The sequence below is a fragment of the Necator americanus genome, chromosome IV (assembly GCF_031761385.1).
Source record: "Necator americanus strain Aroian chromosome IV, whole genome shotgun sequence".
In the NCBI taxonomy this organism is placed as follows: Eukaryota; Metazoa; Nematoda; class Chromadorea; order Rhabditida; family Ancylostomatidae; genus Necator; species Necator americanus.
The window spans coordinates 26,445,560-26,462,517 of NC_087374.1; the positions used below are offsets into that span (position 1 = coordinate 26,445,560).

Here is a 16,958-nt window from a genome sequence, read left to right on the forward strand (position 1 = left end):
CTAATAATTGTGCAAAGGATAGTCAGATAGACATCTGACACCTACATCAAAACGAATATAACGGCAAAGGCTCCTACTCAGTTAGGTCAGCGATTTTCTCCTGGCATACTAAGATATTATATATTCTGCAAATAGCCACGAGGAGTGCTGCGGGCGAAGCATCCATCAATATGAGTGAACTTTTGCTTTTCAAGCAAACTTTTGCTTCCCGATGCGCAGTTAACAATTGATTCTACTGCTTTGGTGTGAAAGATCCAAGTCTCGATAAGGAGCACTTCTCATGAGTTCCTGGAAGTGTTCCTTTAAACGAGATGCGCTTTTTTCTAACTGGCAGCAGAACTGTTCCACAGATCGTGTTAAAAAAAATAAAATTTGTTAAAAACTAGCGAAACTTAGCAGTCACCTATCCTACATCTGATCTCGCGCCACTTTCTATGAGAATGAGTTTATTATTCTTTCAAACATTGAGAGAATCGATGACCAAATATTCCATTAATGCTCTATCACCCAGCACACTGCAAAAGCTTCTGACCTCAAAGTACAGTTGCTCGAGGAGGACGATACAGTTGCTTGGATTCATCAGCAATAAACATCAGTCTGGTAACACTTAAGGTCGACGCCGAGTGAAATCCAACAAGCATCAGAGATACCCCATTTGTCATAATCAAAAAACCGTGCCATTTTCTGTGGCTGTGCTGATGAAAAAAAAGTGGAACGCCTAGAAGCAGCTGCGAGAAATGGCACTACTAGAAGTTGCTAGCGGTGTTTGGACCAGTGCACGATTGCGGGATTGGAGAAGATTAAAACTTTGGGTCGTAATGGGACAACCCGCTACAGAAACCGCTAAAAGCTATAACAATACGCTGTTCATAATGAACTCATTGCGTTGGTGTCCAAGAAACCAGGTGCCTTCGTCGTTTGGTAGACTTTGGTGAGCACACATGAGTCACCATTGCTTCTGCTAAGAAGACGTTCAAGAAGAATCAGCGACGTCATAACCCTGGCCTATAAACTAGAACTTGATAACATTTTGACAGGGGCATTCTCCTTTCGTTGGACATTTAAAACCAAGAGCTGTCTTGAACGTTTGATTCCAACCACCAAGCAGTTCTTTTTAGCAAACAGTCTAAGTCAAAGAGCTCCAAATCCACAGTAACTCGTCTTGGTAGACCTGAGGAACGCGAAAAGCAGAAAGAATCTGCCAACTAGCGTCGATTAGAATTAGATTAGATTGGAATGCGGACCAAAAAGAGACCTGGATAGCATTACCCTGGTTATGGATGAGCTTTGCTGCGTGGAGAGAAAGCTGCTCAAACGACTGTGAAACCACCTTGGGACAGTGGTATCCTACAACAAAGAAATTTACGCAAAAATGGATATGATGTGGCAGTAGACAATACGCAAAAAAACATCAGCATTTTGCCTTCTAGGGTAGCCACAGAAAACCATCTACGCCTCTTTCGGATAAAACGACAGCATGATCACATTGAGAATGAAACCAGAAAAAGCGATATGATCGCAAAAAAAGTCACAGACAGAGCTGGTGAAAGAAGATTTGAGAATACTTGGCATTGAAACCCTCTTCTATCAAGATGTAACGTTCCCAAGATTGAGGGACAAGTACAGATGTATAGAGCTTGTACGAGTTTGAATGAAGATCGATCAGCTTGGACGCGCTCAAGGATGACACAACGGCGAAGCTGCAAATAGCATTGGGTGGTGCACCAGGGTAAAACAGAAAAAACAATCAGGTTTCAGGCTTTTTAGAAAGGCAATCCATCCAGTTTCTCCGCCGATGTTTGAAGTACAATGTCGTTCCGAACTTCATTGCCAACAAACAACTTCACGAAACATGCGGACTGATGAAGGGAAGCCACCAAGCGAAAGGAATCGAGAAACTATTACTCCGAACAGCACTGAAGACAAAACAAGACCGATTGTATTCGATGTCGTTAAAATGTGCTTGCAAAGAGGAGTGTTGTGAACGATTCGTGCCTTTTGAACTTTGGAGGAGAATCGAGGGTGAGTCAAAAGTCATTTGTGATAATATTCGATCTAATGCCAAGTCTAGGCTACAAGGGAAGTTCAGTAGGTTACTGCATTGGGAAGTGAATCAAAAACAGCCTATAAGAGTAGTAGTAGGCCCCGGTAGTGTTAGCCGTAGTGATATTTCCGAAAATGCAAAATGACCGCCTCGTGTTTCGGTCATAGGCAGTGTATCTTTTTCTAATAATGCGCTCTCAGTTTTGGATATGGGTACAAGTTTCTCACCTGTTCAATCGATAGGGTCCAGGGTGGTACGAAAGATAGTGGGCAGCCTACAATACGTACATGACCGTCTGCAATATAGAGCAAAGATCGGAGAGGAAGAAATGGGTAGAGAAAGTAATATTAATGCGAATTTCCCTGTGGTACTGTTCCCCGCAATGATGTTCAAACCACAGGATCCCCATCCTTGAGTGGATGCCAAGTTTCGGTTCTTCACCATATCAGTGCTCTCGATTCTCAAACGTTTTTCGAGAAAACATCCTAATTCTAATCTCACGCCAATGCAACGCTCTGACCTACGTGAGATACGCAAACTCTCAACACGTGGTGAGATAAAGGTCACCGTCAGCGATAAGGGAGGAGAGTTTGTGGTCATATCACGTGAACTAGATATGACCATCTTCCGAAAACATCTGGATGACGCTACACTCTACCACTCTTCGTCACATGAAGAGTTCATAAAACAGAGTCGCCATTTCAATAGAGTTTGGGTAGAGATCGGAAAGACTGCGGGGTTACATAAAACAAGGATCACAAGGCTGAAATACGAACTTCCTACTTGCCCAGTTCTATACCTGCTAATAAAAACACACAAACTCTCTTCCTCTGCTTTCCGTTCAGAAGACCCAGAGGTATTCAAAGTACGTACTATCGTAAGCAATGTAGGTGGCCCCACGGATAGAATATCTTGGCTTTTGAGCCCTATACTTGCACCATCGCTCAAGTATATTCCCGCGCATTTATCCAACACCAACATGTTCCTTGAGAACCTTCAAAGGGGAGCTCAGGAAAAGAATGTGTCATCGAACCTTTCGATGTCACATCGCTTTATACAATTGTTTCAAACAGCGCTCCAATGCAAGCTGTGTTCGAGCTACTCGTAGAACATCGGGACACCTTAGACTTGCGCGGATTTTCTATAAGGCAAATTATGACGCTTCTGGATGAATGCCTAAAATGCTCCATTTTTCGTTGGGCCGGAAACTATTATAGACAGGTCAGGGGATTGGCCATGCGATAAAGACTAGTTCCCACACTAGCCACTGCATTCATGTCCAAAATAGAACAACCCATTCTGGAACGAAATCCTTTCCTGTATTGCCGTTACATTGGTGACTGTTGCATTATATGCTCCACTCAAGACGAGATAGGCACTTGTTTCAAGCTTCTAAACCAGCAGTCCCCTTACATACGGTCCACAAGGGAGAAACCCAAAGAAAATTGGCTGTCCTTCCTTAATGTAGAAATACAGTGGTCCAATGGTGAATGGAAGACACGATGATTCCGAAAACCTAGCAACAAAAACATTTTAGTTCATTGTCTTGATGTCCAGGAGCGGATCGATGCGATCAACCTTGCGCAATACCTCGCGAATTCTAACGGTTACACTGGTAATGTAGCACGTAGGCCAGATCTTGCTGCGCAGCAAGAATATACCACAGTGGTTGAGTCGAATAAGATCAATTTGTGCCTGTCTCCATAACCGACGACTTGAGTAAAGCCATACGGGCTAGTCTGGTGAAATGCGGTCTCGAGGACCAAGTGAGAATTGTGGAAATCCCTCAAACAAATCTCAAGAAGCAACTAGTTCGAAATAGAATGTACGATCGCTTCTGTCTTACTCCAGACTGTGTAATATGCCCATTCGAGAAGAAAGGGGACTGCATGGTCTCTGGTGTTGTCTATCTAATTTCGTGCAAAACATGTGGGGACCAATGCATTGGCGAAACAGAGCGACCCCTTTGTGTTTGCATCAAAGAACATCTAAAGGTGATGAAACAATCGAAAACAGCAACTCCCCTCGAAGCTCACTGCAAACAATGTCATGAAAACGTTCCTTTCTGTATAGCTGTAACAGTCCTATCGTACGAACCCGAAATTATAGCTCGCAGAAGTTTAGAAGCGTTCGGATAAATGCAAACAGTCCAAAAATGAATAGAAAGAAAGAGTGCTTAGCCGTGACCAACGAGCTGGCTCTGTATCAAGACCTTTGCAGGTTTCATCTACGGGATCTTATGCGGGTTGCATCCTAATTAGTATCAGCGGAACTATTGCACCACGCGGATATCCGCTAACATTGCGGCAACGCGGCTACTGAGGTAGGCACAGCGATTTGGGCTTTCTTGGTTTTTTTTTCGGATGTAATATCCTAGGGGATGATGACCTGTTCTGAATGAGGCATTTGAGAGGATATATTGCAAATAATCTTACTTTCCAGGCTCTGACGAAGGCGACAACGCTGAAACGTTAGCCGTAATAAAGTTTGTTAACAATCTTGGCTATTGCTTAAATTCACTATCAGTAAGTATTCACTGTATTCTCTATGCCAAGATTCAAGGAAAGAAAGTCGAACTCTCGCACTTCAGTAAAGGTTCCGTAACTTTACAGCATATGATCACGGTTTATAATAACGGGCTTATTCTGTCACCTATTTGTGTGTAATTAGCGAATTTCCAGAAAGCAGTAAGATGGGTTCAACGGCGTCAATAGCTCCGCCGGGCCTAGGAAGATGTGAAATGTGCTGGAACGGGTCACAGGTGTTCGGATTAGTGAATCGGTGCCAGAAATCTACAAAAAGGGAAGTATCCCACGGCGTCGGGTTTTGAAGTAAATAAGACAATGTGAATCATTTTATAGCCGTAATCTTGTGTGCACTCAAATTTACGTCTCCGTATGCCCTCTCTAATGTAGTTACCCTTACCATGTTTGGAGGAACCCTCATTCAAAGACTGGATACATGGATACAGAAAGCTACTTAAATAGCAGTTAGCTGTTTACCTGGTTTGAAGCAGCCCCCTTATCTTTACGAGAATTATGATGATGTTCATGTCAGCTCACGTTTGCACTGTATATTATTTGAACAGGGAGGAAAATTCTGTTTAATACTTTGAAATATGCTCTCAAAAACAAGGAACATAGATGTAAAATCAAGCTTGAATATCCTCTAAATCTAAATGTAGAATATGTAGGCACTTATGCTGAAATGTTGGCAAGAGAACCATCTACCAGTGTTAACGTTTCCTTGAAAAAAGAGCGAAATAAGAGTTGTTTGAAAAAGAAAAGCATTTCTAATTCTCCGACAAAAATTCCTCGTGCTTTAAGTTTATACTTATAATTGAAAGGAAGCAAAGCGAGACGAGCAGCAGGAGAAGTCTGAAGTTCGGCTTTAGTCGGTTTAGCTTTATCGGTAACATTCATAAGGCTCTATTATATACCTACTTGTAACCGCTATTGACAGCGACAGAATACATATTCTGATAGAGTCCATCCAATGTGTTGCCCACAACTCCTGTGTAAAATACCTAAATGCGTTCTGCATGGCATTCTCGATACAGAATGTTTTAACTCTGAAAATTTTAAGAAGTTAAGAAGTTAAGGTGTGAAGAAACGATGTTAAGAAGTGTATGCGTACAAATTCACGTGCATTGTGTTAAGCACTCTGCAACTGCATTTTATGTGCACCCAACTATGACATATAAAATCTGTTCCAATGTTTCGTATTAGGAACGGCATGATAATTTCTGAACGCTACCGAACATTAGAAACTGGTTATTACATATAATTTGACTGTTTTAAACTCGTGCTACTTTGCTTGTATTCCTTTTGTATCTTTGAATATGTGAATCTTCGGGGATCAAGATGAATGATGGGGAAGCATGCTATAAGAGTCGTTTGTACGAAATTAACTAACTGAGTTACTGAGCAACAACTTCCAAAGGTTTACATAGTAGATCTAGGTGAAAATGAATAAAGAATGCTCACTCCAGAAAAAGGTTGTTCGCTCAGAAGGACTTGACTGATTAGATAAACAACTACTGCTCGCATGCCAGTCTGGTTTCTTTTAAAGTTTAGCAAGATTTGAAGCAATCTCGAAATGTTCACTTTCAAAATTGGAAGGAAAACCTTCTACACTTATGAGCATGGTCGTGAGTGTGATGGGATTTTCTCATAGGAGTCTTAAGGGATGGTTGTAATGGTACAGGGGTTCTTGGGAGTGCGAGAAATGGAGAATGGAACTGTAGGCAAGTTGGGTGGGTAGAACAACAGGTGAGTTAATGGGTAGAAACAAAATGGATAAATTCCATTGGTAGTAATTACATTTCAGCTCAGATTTTGAGTATTTGCACGTGGCGCTGCTGTTTAAAGACTAAAGGTCCAATACACATAGATTAATTCAGAAGTGGAGGAAAATCAGAATGAACCTTTCTGGAGTATTAACTTCTATATTTCTGTTTCCTTCCCAAGTAGTTGAAGAAATGACGGATTGGAACATGGATGGAACATGTGAATTTATATTAATCGCATTTCTTTGAGGTAAACTCATATGTTCTTTCCATAAAACATTGTAGAGAAATTTTGTGTGGTAATAGTCGGAGACGATGAGGAAACAACGGCGACAAGATAATGCGTTAGAAACGATTTGTTGTTTCCAAAATTGGCATTTTCGTAAATAATTACTACTCTAGGCGGTGTTTGATGTGGTCCGTGTTCTGTCGATGGCTCACCCTATACATAACCATATGTTGTCCTGTGAAGGAGTCAAACAGTCCATATCGCACGGACAAAAAAACATTCTTGAAGAGGAGAGTATTTAGTCTTGAACGAAGTGCACTAGTAGCCTGACCATTCTTGTTCACCTTCATTTAACTACCCTCGATTTCTGTCAGTTCTTCAGCTTTGTCGAAAAGTTCAGATTAATCCGTGGCAGAGGGTGAGTCAATTCTTTACGTAGCTGTTCTGGTCTCACAGGCAATACGCTTTGGCTTTAGCGTTGGACACTGAAGATAGAGGTGTGGCACTAATGCCTAGCTACTTTCTTGAACTCTGATCACCTAAAATGTTTGAAATCGATCGTTTTTCTGGCCATCTTCGATTATTGAAGTGCTCAGAGGTAGAGGTAAAACCTTTTCATTTTGTCCTTCCAAAGTATCAAGTTTTAGGGAGCAATATAATCAAGTGCACACTCACTGCCATGAAGAATGTTTTAAAAATAGTTCTATTTTACAACCTATATGTACACATCATGTAAAGCTAGTGAAATAAAATGGCAAATTTCAGAGAGTTGGTATTAAACATTAGCAGACCATTTTATTCAATGTTTTCGTGAAATTTTAGAGAATTTGTTGAAATGTTGATTTTGAAATATTCCCTTCTTCCAAACAAAAATAGTAACATTTTGTTTCGACCATGTGATAATAGGATCGTGCGGGTACGGCACTCCACTGAGTCAAATTTTTGCAAAAGAGGTGGATACTTGAAAGTATGCTTGAAAGATAAAGTTTCTGATAACTATTTGTCGTCCCTGGAATAACATTCCCAGTCAGTGGGCACCACTCTCTCGCTTCCTCATTTCTCTCATATCTTCGTATTCGATCGTCCACCACTTACCGTCTACAACCACAGTTCCACAGCTGGGTGCCACGGGGTCCGAGCCGAATACCACCATCTATATTGAAGCCGAGAACCACTTGCCCCATAGCCATCTGACAGGCCTCTATCATCCATCTGTTATGTCGTGTATGTATTGTTTTTGCCGCATATTGGTGTCATAATGATAAACCGGGTTGTAATCCGCATATACCACATACATATACATGCCACCTAGTGTCACTTAATACCGCAGACCAACAGGATTGGGCCATCATGGAGGCCCGTACACTTCCTTTTTGTGGGTCCTGCCCATCGATGCCGATCCTGATACTCCTTGGTCCGTACTCGGACGCGACAATCGTTTTCATTTTTTCTATCAGTCTAAAGGTGAATTTAATGAAGTGTAATGGGCTAAGAAGCTCCGATGCTGGAAAATCACAAATAATTTCAGGAGATGGACGCCTTGAAAAGCACTTTCAGTAGCATTTCATAGGGAAAGGTTTGCTTCACGATACGGTTATGTTGCTATTTCTTGTAATCTTTTAATGTTACTGGGACTTGCACGAAAAGGAGATGTGGGATTTTTTCCATCTCCTTTAAAATGCCTTTAAAATTTGGAAAAATGGTGGATTCCCAGGAAACAACTAGATGTAGGATCTGAGAGCGAAAGTCCTAGCTACTACATACTGAAAGGAGAACCACTCAAGATCGCGCTCCTTCCGAGTTGAAAGACTTGATTCAAGACCACACACCTCTCCGCGCTTGAGCGAAAATCGGAAACTTTGAAGGCACCGCATTCTAGGAAACATGCATGACGTTTTTAAAAGTCATTTCACTACTCGGATAAAGTGTCTGACGAAAACCCATTATGAAGAATTTTTCTATTCCACTTCGGGATGTTCTTTTAAATTCTGAGTGGAAAAATCAGAAAAAGTATTATTTTCTATTTTTCTCATTCAAATTCAAAAAATAAGGATGTGACAAAAGATTCTAGCAGAATCTGAGTTTTCTTGCCACCACATTTTGTTAAATCAGCGTTCAAACCGCCGAAAATGACATAACCTCGAAATCTTCAATTCTCAAGTACAGTTTCAATTCTCCACCTCATTTCCAAAAATAAGCCTCAGTGGCGTATGAAAATTGCCTGCGCAATCCCTCTAACACATAGTCAAAGCAAAATGTCGATTTTTCTCCATTTCAACACTTCAACGATATTCTAAAGAGCGCATAAATATAAGAATGTTAATATTTTAACAAAATTCCGGCACAACTGCTTTATCTGTTACCTTGAGTTTCTTCGCTTCTGTGAGCTAACAAATTTCCCATCTCGACTTTTCGATGTTCCATTTCCAAAACAGGACAGGTTTTCAGGAAATTTGCAGTGCATTGAATTGGCAGTAAAAGAATGGTCGCAGCAAAGTTGGGAGAGAGGAAAAGGAGGTATTCAGAAGAGTCGAACCCCATCACGATGCTTGATCCTCCTTATGAGAGTAAATTGGAGTAGATCTCACATAAAGGAGTAACTCATGAAGCATGATGTCAGCACACTCGAAAATCATGACCTAACAATACTATAATTTTGCGAGGCTGAGTCTTACCTTCAACTTCACCTTTTGGTGGACTTGTAGTGGTTCTGTTAGCACGAACGTAACCTTCTCAAGATCATTGTCCACTGTCATATTCTTGATAGAAAGACGTGCATCATTCTGCAGAATTGGATAAATATAATGGACAACGATGTCACCAAACGAACTATATTTGACAAAATGTCTGTGCATCGTTTACGCGCTGTAATTCAGCGATTTTCGAGAAAAGTTAGCTTCGACGAAACTATTGTTATCGTAGAGCTCTTTTAACAAGGTTCAGGAAACGCTAATTGGTGACTCTTGACCTGACCGAATTTGCACTATGCCGGAGCACGAATGTTGGTGCCAAAAGCAAAGATAGTGCATATATATGTTTCACTGATTTCTCGGAAGGAATTCGGCAGCAAAGATGTCGAGGAAACCGTAAGCCACTACGCGTTTGAGTTGAGTAGCATCAGGCAAGTGAAAAACTAATCACTCTCAAGTAACTAGGTAGGAGCTAGACGCAGCATCAGAAAGAAACCGTTTTCAGGGTTATGATCACTATTTTGGAGCAGGATATTCGCATAAGGGTAGACCTAGTTTGTAGTATAATGGCCTCAAATGTGTGTTAAAAGCCATAAATGAACTACAAAAAGGAGTGACCTTTAATCATGCAAAACCTACTCCAAACCTGACTTTGTTGTGTAACTGCTTCGGTCGCTAGACTAAGGTTACACAGAGACCCTCTGTGATCCTCTATTACAGTTCTACCCCTTCATTTTCTACCGGCAGGCTCCTTTGTGGACTCACGAGTTTCTTTGTTAGTTTGAAACAGATACCTTAATAATATCATGAATGACCCTACTTAGAAACAATTCAAGGAGGAATTCACAGGACGACTCCAAGTAACTTGCAAGTTTACTAAATATATATCGCAACTGACAGAACGTAATTCATCGTTCGATCTAGAGAATGCTCAAGAGAATTCCGTGTTAATCTCATTAACAGAGTCATTTACACAATAGAAAGTAGATTGGTGGATAGGATCTAAACAAAGCCATCACGTATAGAATCGGTTTTCAGGAGAACTACATGATTGAACAGCATTTTCTGGAATTTTGTCTTTTCGAATCTCAGGATCAGGAAGATCTGGCTCAGACTGGTGTTGTAGAAGATGACAATTCATCACGGAGCTGTAAGGAAACATTCTCTTTTGTTGATCGTGTTGTTTGAGAAATACTCCATGCTCCACAACTTTTGCAATTCGCAAACCGGAAATCGCGAATACCTTAGCTTGGATGCGTTCAAGCCTCAAAAAAAAAGGAAAAAAACCTACCGAATGCGCCTCGCATCTATCTGGAATCAGAGCAAGACCATTCTGGTTCAGCACAATCAGATTTGTTGATTCGAGCACGTATATATCTACAGTCACCTCTCCATCTGTTGTTAGCTTCTTGTCCGGAGGATAGTCAACATAGAAGGGCAGATAGATTTTGATGATAAGGTTGTAGGACACTGCAATTTTCAAAACCGTGTTTAATTTTTTCATTCTCCCAAAATAAGACACTTGCCATGGTTTTAGTGTTTAGTATTTGGGTGTTTCAATATATTTATCAGTGGGTTCAAAAAATGTACAGTATAAACATGTACAAAAGGCACTGTGCAAAGAGGCAGTTGAGACCCTGGCCTGGAGTGCCGGCACCAAAAAGTAGGAGACAAGGGTAGCGTAGCGATTTTGATATGGTGAGTCGGCTCCAGGAAGAGTGCGCAGTGAGCGACCAAAATAAAAAGACAAAAGCACAGCACATCCAAAATATTGATAAACATTTTAAAATACATTAACATTTCACAATCGTTGTGCCATCCGCCACATGTGAACTAGTTTCTTTCGTATTTTTACACCCTCAGAACCTCTCTAGTTTGCGAAGTTGAAAACGTAGCTTGCAAAAGTGAAGGGAGACTTCAGGCAGCTTTTAACAAATCCCTTGATTCAGAAGCAGCGATGGAACCGATTCACTTGAACGTGTCGAGTATTTGCAATAACAGAATTAAGGAAAATCAATTAAGTTAGGTGGATTTCACTGCTTGTAGGGAAAGAAAAACTTGCTTCGGTCAGAAATTCTAGTATTAGTAAATTTCACCTAATCTTCGTTTCTAATAGTGTACCTGTAAGGTTTTGAGAGCCTTTGTAACTGTGACGTTTCGTCTTTTCCAACGTCTTTAGTGGCGTGAACAAAAATTGATTGGAACAATCTCGCGTTTATTTCCTCACGTTTTATGCTGCCCTGGATCACCCTTTCGATGATAGTTCAAAGAAGAAAGGAAAGAACTCACTCATAACTGACAAGCATTAATCTCAATTATTCATTAAAGTATTTCAATTAAGAATCCAGAACGCCAGTCTTCATTTGAAGTTTCTCGTGCGAGTGCGACGTTTTGCGGCTTTCCGTTGAGTATTTGGACACTCGTCCATTTAGGACAGTGTTGATGTTATGATGCAACAATCATTGATGTAGCTGCAATACATTATTGGTGTATGCGACAACACAATTTTCAATTTTCCTCGTTGAGCCGACTCCCAGTACTGGTGCCAGTCGCTGGGTCTGGTTTTCTCTGCGAGCTTTAGCTCTCGAGATTACATATGTAGATCAAATCTTATATCGTTAGCGGTGATCCTACCAGACAATATCCATCCGCTGGCACAGCACGCACGGACAAGTGGGTGCTGCCTGCGACTACAAATCCAATGGAACGCTACGATAACCGGTTTCAGTGTATTTGGCTTCCGTTTTCATCACTTTGGACAGATTTCGAAATCCCAAGGTGATATGGGACTTGACTGAACTGCAAGATTGTAATTACTCCACTCAATCTCTATTTACGCGACTGAAGATGTCTTAAAAGCCGAAACGTCCTATCTAAACAACTCGTAGGCACACATAAAGACAACAGACAGAAGTAAAGTAAAGTGCTGAGGCTCCAAGACAAAGGATTATTCGAAGTGCTTTTTTTGCTCCTTTTTTTTTGTTATCAGTACCGAAATACAGTAACTAACCGTGAGTAATGTAAATAGTGGCAAAATTGAGTGGCTTTATCTTCATCAGAGTGGTGATGATGTTGCAATCATACCAACTATTTAAAATTAAGGTACGAAACAAAAGAAAGCTTCCCAAATGATTCCCTCAGCTTCAAACGAACAATGTTTGCAAATTATTGTGGTCTGAAGGAAGTTTACATGTGATCCAGGTTCGAGAATTCTTTCCTTTTTAATTGCTTAACTTTCACTTTAGCGATAACTTTAGCGATAAAATTAGGAAGACTACAATAGATTAATTCCGGATTTTAAAGGTGAAGGCAGCGTCATAACGTTTTTAGTTGCGCATGCCGAGCAGTGCTGAATAAGGGAAGATTGAGGCACTTTCGAAAGAGTTCATTTTTCATGTTCGACCGTTTTAACACAAATGAGCTTCTCAAAGTTTCAAAGGTGCCCGCAAAAACATTCTTCGATAACATGGAAGGAAATCTATGCATTTGTGTTCTGCCTTTTTTTAGCAAGCGACTTTCCAACAACAATTATTTAACATTACTTAAGCATTGAGATAGATTCGGACGACTTACCCGGTTTCAGATTTGTAGGGAGACGGTACTTTTCCAAATAAGATACAGTCACACTTTGATGCGAAGTTACTTCTGCGGTTGACCTTTTGTTGGTTGTGCCGCTGTTTGTAACTGTTTTTGAGGAATCATCTTGCGCTCTAGAGGTAGCGCTAAAACTTTCGTGCACCATATGAAGTTCATTTTCTAACAACCATCATCATATTTAGAAAACATGCACGAAACAACTTACGTGTTCCCGCTTGTTAGTCCTCTGTGATCGTTCCGAATATCGGTGGATTTTTGTGAGAAGATATCGACATTAGTCCTTCTCATCAAATATGCAACGAAGGACAAGACCATTAGAAAGGCAACGAAAGCAGTAATAGTAAGACAAAGAGGTGAGCACGGTTTTCTTCGCTGTTCCACTTCTGCTTCTCCCTGCAATAAAACGTTCTCTCAGCAAAAAAAAAGAAGAAGAAAAAAGAAAGTGAAGCACACTTAGAAGCGCTCTAATATGCACGTCACAATCGTTGTTTGGATCGTTGTTTGGACAAAACAGGGAATGGAAAGTTTTTACAACCTAACCTGGCAATGCTGTCACCTAACAAGGAGAACTTAAATAATTTTAAAGGTACCTAGTACATCTCTTTACACAAAACGATCTTTCAGTCAAGTTTGAAGGAGGAAGATTCCCTGACTTATAGTGTGCGACTCTCAAAGAATGATGGAATGCGCACTTCGCGAAAGCCCCACAACTTCAGATAATGCTCTAACCATGGGGTGCCATGAAGGGAACGAAGTTTGCTGCATACGTGAAACGCTCATGCCTGTTTTCCAACAAGCAAGATCATGTTAGAACACGTATAGTGGGGTCAAAACGACATGAAGCACGTGCGCAGCTGCGTAGACGCGGCTTCTCTCGCGGCGCATCGGTGGAGCGTAGCGGCTGGGAGCGTGGTGAAACCTTTGCTAGCATCGCTGCCATTTGCGACGGTCCCACCTCGGTTCCAACTGCCGCCTCAACCGCAGCCGTTTCGAGCGCGTACGCAAATGCACCACAACTTCACTCTTAATTCTTGTCGTTTTGACCCGAGCAAGTCATTATCTGGGACTGCGAAACTTTTGCAATGTGTGAACACTATGTGCACACTTGTGAGACGCCTTTTGCAAATGGATCGTTGATAACTGCATTAAGATTTCGGATTTTTATTTTAAGGAGAACGTAGATTAGAGTGGAGATTCACTCGTTCGCTGAAGACGCTGCTAGTTCCCGACTGCCTAGGGGATTTGTTCTCTTTCAACACTAGGCTCGGCGGTTAAAAATGTGGTGCGATAAGGAGATTTGCTGCGTGTTTCAAATTTCTAGCGGAAATTATATCAATAAAACTGATGGGTCAGGATGTTTATTGCGCTCCCTACTCAGTTCTTACTGCTGAGATTTGTTTAGTTATTTATATTAGTTATTTATTATGCTCAATGACAGACTAAAAAAGGCTGCGGCAAGGAAAAATATAAACAAATACAATGAATTCACCTTTACAACTGCTTACCGCCTCATAGTGGGTTGGATGTAACTCTGGTCGTTGAACTGCGATGCACTGCGGAGGTTCGTCCTCCGGTAGGGTCTTCCAAACTGAGAAGGAGTTCGATACTTCGATATTCCGACTTCTCGGAATAGGAAGCCTAGTTTAGAGTACACCACTGCTAAGATTCACCACCGTCTTAGCAAAATGGCGCAAAGTGGCTCCCTGATTCATATAGGCTGTGCGACAACCTGTGGTGGAAGTTAAGCTCGCCGTGGTAGGGCTGCTTTCTTTGGAGGAAGGTCTATTCTCTACACCAGCCTGTTCACTGTTTCAGTACCCTGCCAACTAGACCCTGCCTCAGACGTCGGACGGTGTGGCGACCGGTGAAAGGCGATCAAATTTCAGGTTGCTCAGGACGTCTTTGATTCTGGACCAATGCGACACGCGCACAACTCGCCACTCAGGCTGTGTACTTACAACGCGAGAACTGTGTCCACAAACGCTGATATGCATGCCCTTCTCGGAGCTGCAGAGCGTATCAGATTTCACGTGATTGGTCTGCAGGAGACCAAGTGCAGTGCGACGTAAGGCAGATAACGATGATGAATGACGGTACACTCGTCATCCTTGAAGAGAAGGTTCCGTCACGAAATGTGGGCGGTGTTGGTTTTGTTGTGGACCTATCCGTCATCCATCTTGTCGATTCTCACGAGATACTGTCACCTTGTCTGGCCTCTTCTTCGTCTCCGCCCTCTGGGCCAAAGACCTATCAACATCATCAACTGCTACTCACCAACATCAGCAGCTGACGAATCCGAATTGGACGCATTTTACGAGGTGCTGGAGGAAGTAGTCTGCAACGAGGAGTCCTTCTACAAAGAAGACTTGAACGCAAAACTAGGAAGGGCTACAGAAGAGGAATACAAGATTAGAAGATCTGGACTAAGAGACCGGAATGAAAACGTCAATCGCCTCGCCGCGCTGTTGTCCGCCGCTCCCCTCTTTCATGGGAATTTTCTTTTCGTGAAAAAAAATCATCGTCGGTAGACATGGGAACATCCCGATGGCGCACCTTGTGCGGAGATCGATCACATACTCACCAACCGGTGGTGATGTACATGTGACGTCTCAGTAGTACCATCCTTTTGTAGTGGTTCTGATAACCGTCTCCTTCATGCGAAAATACGACTTATCCACACGATGGAAAAAAACATCTGCTGTCGGCAAAGGAGAAATGAAGTCGTCTACGACGATTGCGTACTCGATTACTCTTTGTTCTAAGGTGACTAGCACATCAGACGGGAGGCCAAAGTTGATGCCGAGAAAATACTCAGAGCGATTAAAAACTCGACACGAAACAATGCATAGCGTGCCGGCGTCACGACAAACCAATTAATGATCAGAATTTCCAAGCACCACCACAATTGATACAAAAAAGGGCTTTGAGGCTTGATCCTAATGCCCAGCACATTGAGCGGTTTTCTTAGAAAATTTTTCCTTTTTATTGTTAATCAAATCAAATTAATCATTATGAGAAGAGTCGACCATAGATGGACTAAAGAACGCTAGAGTGGGTCCAAAGAGATGCTAAACGCCCTTGAGGAAGACCGCCAACGAGATGAGGTGACGTGTTCCCTACACGAATGGACCAGCTGAGAGCTCAGCTGAATACGGCTTAAGGATGTTCTCACAGCTGGATAACGAAACTCAAATAAAAAAACTAAAATGAGATACTAAACGCCCTGAGAAACCGCCAACGAATGGGTGACGTTTCCCAACATGGATGGAGCAATGACATCATCAATGTTACTAACGAAACTTGAGAACATCTTGGATGACAATAGCGAGTGTATGAAACGAGTGAATTAGGTGCTGGGGCCCGCACGTCCAGTGAAGACGGGTCATCTGAGTATCTAAGTAAGCACAGTGAATTCATGGTGAAAGGAGATCAAAAAGAATATCACATGCAAAGGACAGATGCGTACGATTCAAGGTGATTCACTACCCAAACCCAGACATATGAAGAAAATCTTGGTATCTAAAAGCTATGAAGTCAACAAATTATGAGCATTAAATATGAAATCAAACATTAGTGACATTCATTCACATCATGAGCAGAATGACCTGATAGTAGGTGAAGCAACGTCAGTTTACCGGATTGCTGTGCTGGCTCACCCCGAGAGAGTCTGTGCAGATGAAAACACTACTATTTTGAACTTGCTAAAAGAAGAATTAGCAAGGAAATACCACTAATGTTAAAAAGCACAACTTAGAGTTCCTAGAAAACTGAACTGCACAGAAGAACAAACAGCAAACCACATTTCTTCTTATTTGTAAAGTAAAAAAATTCAGAATAGATGGGTGGTCAGTCCTACCACTTCTAAATTATCTTCTGTCTTGTCGCTTCTGCCGCTGCCTCTCTCCGACATCGTGTGTGATGAAATGAAGTTTCCGATAAGAAAATTCATTTGTTTTTCAACATCATGTTTTAGCCTTATCCAACGCGATGGCTATCAATATATGCATCACACATTCTCGTAATATCGATTTTTTTTCAGGAATAAATGAAGAGGTGTCCGGTGCAATTCAATAAGCTTATGATGCCCCAATCTTTTCACTTTCAGTCCAA

At 41.6% G+C, this 16,958-nt stretch overlaps 2 protein-coding genes across 4 annotated transcripts in view; one reads left to right on the plus strand and one right to left on the minus strand.

Moving 5' to 3' along the window:
• The window catches only part of RB195_002769 (uncharacterized protein), a gene marked incomplete at both ends in the record, with an annotated part of 30,050 nt that extends 13,292 nt beyond the window's left edge, over positions 1 to 16,758 (minus strand). For 2 of the 3 annotated variants that reach the window (XM_064200168.1, XM_064200169.1), the window contains 6 exons: positions 5,488 to 5,570; positions 9,237 to 9,344; positions 10,543 to 10,721; positions 12,825 to 12,973; positions 13,054 to 13,241; positions 16,705 to 16,758. In XM_064200168.1, the coding sequence (XP_064056049.1) occupies positions 5,488 to 5,570; positions 9,237 to 9,344; positions 10,543 to 10,721; positions 12,825 to 12,973; positions 13,054 to 13,241; positions 16,705 to 16,758 (761 nt within the window). The remainder of the gene's footprint in view (positions 1 to 5,487; positions 5,571 to 9,236; positions 9,345 to 10,542; positions 10,722 to 12,824; positions 12,974 to 13,053; positions 13,242 to 16,704) is intronic. The other variant, XM_064200170.1, reaches the window with a different exon arrangement.
• RB195_002770 (uncharacterized protein) lies at positions 14,981 to 15,376 on the plus strand (the record flags this gene model as incomplete). The annotated part of the gene is made up of 1 exon (XM_064200171.1): positions 14,981 to 15,376. The coding sequence occupies one exon, from the start codon at positions 14,981 to 14,983 to the stop codon at positions 15,374 to 15,376; it is 396 nt and encodes a 131-aa protein (XP_064056052.1).
• Positions 16,759 to 16,958: the final 200 nt, after the last annotated feature.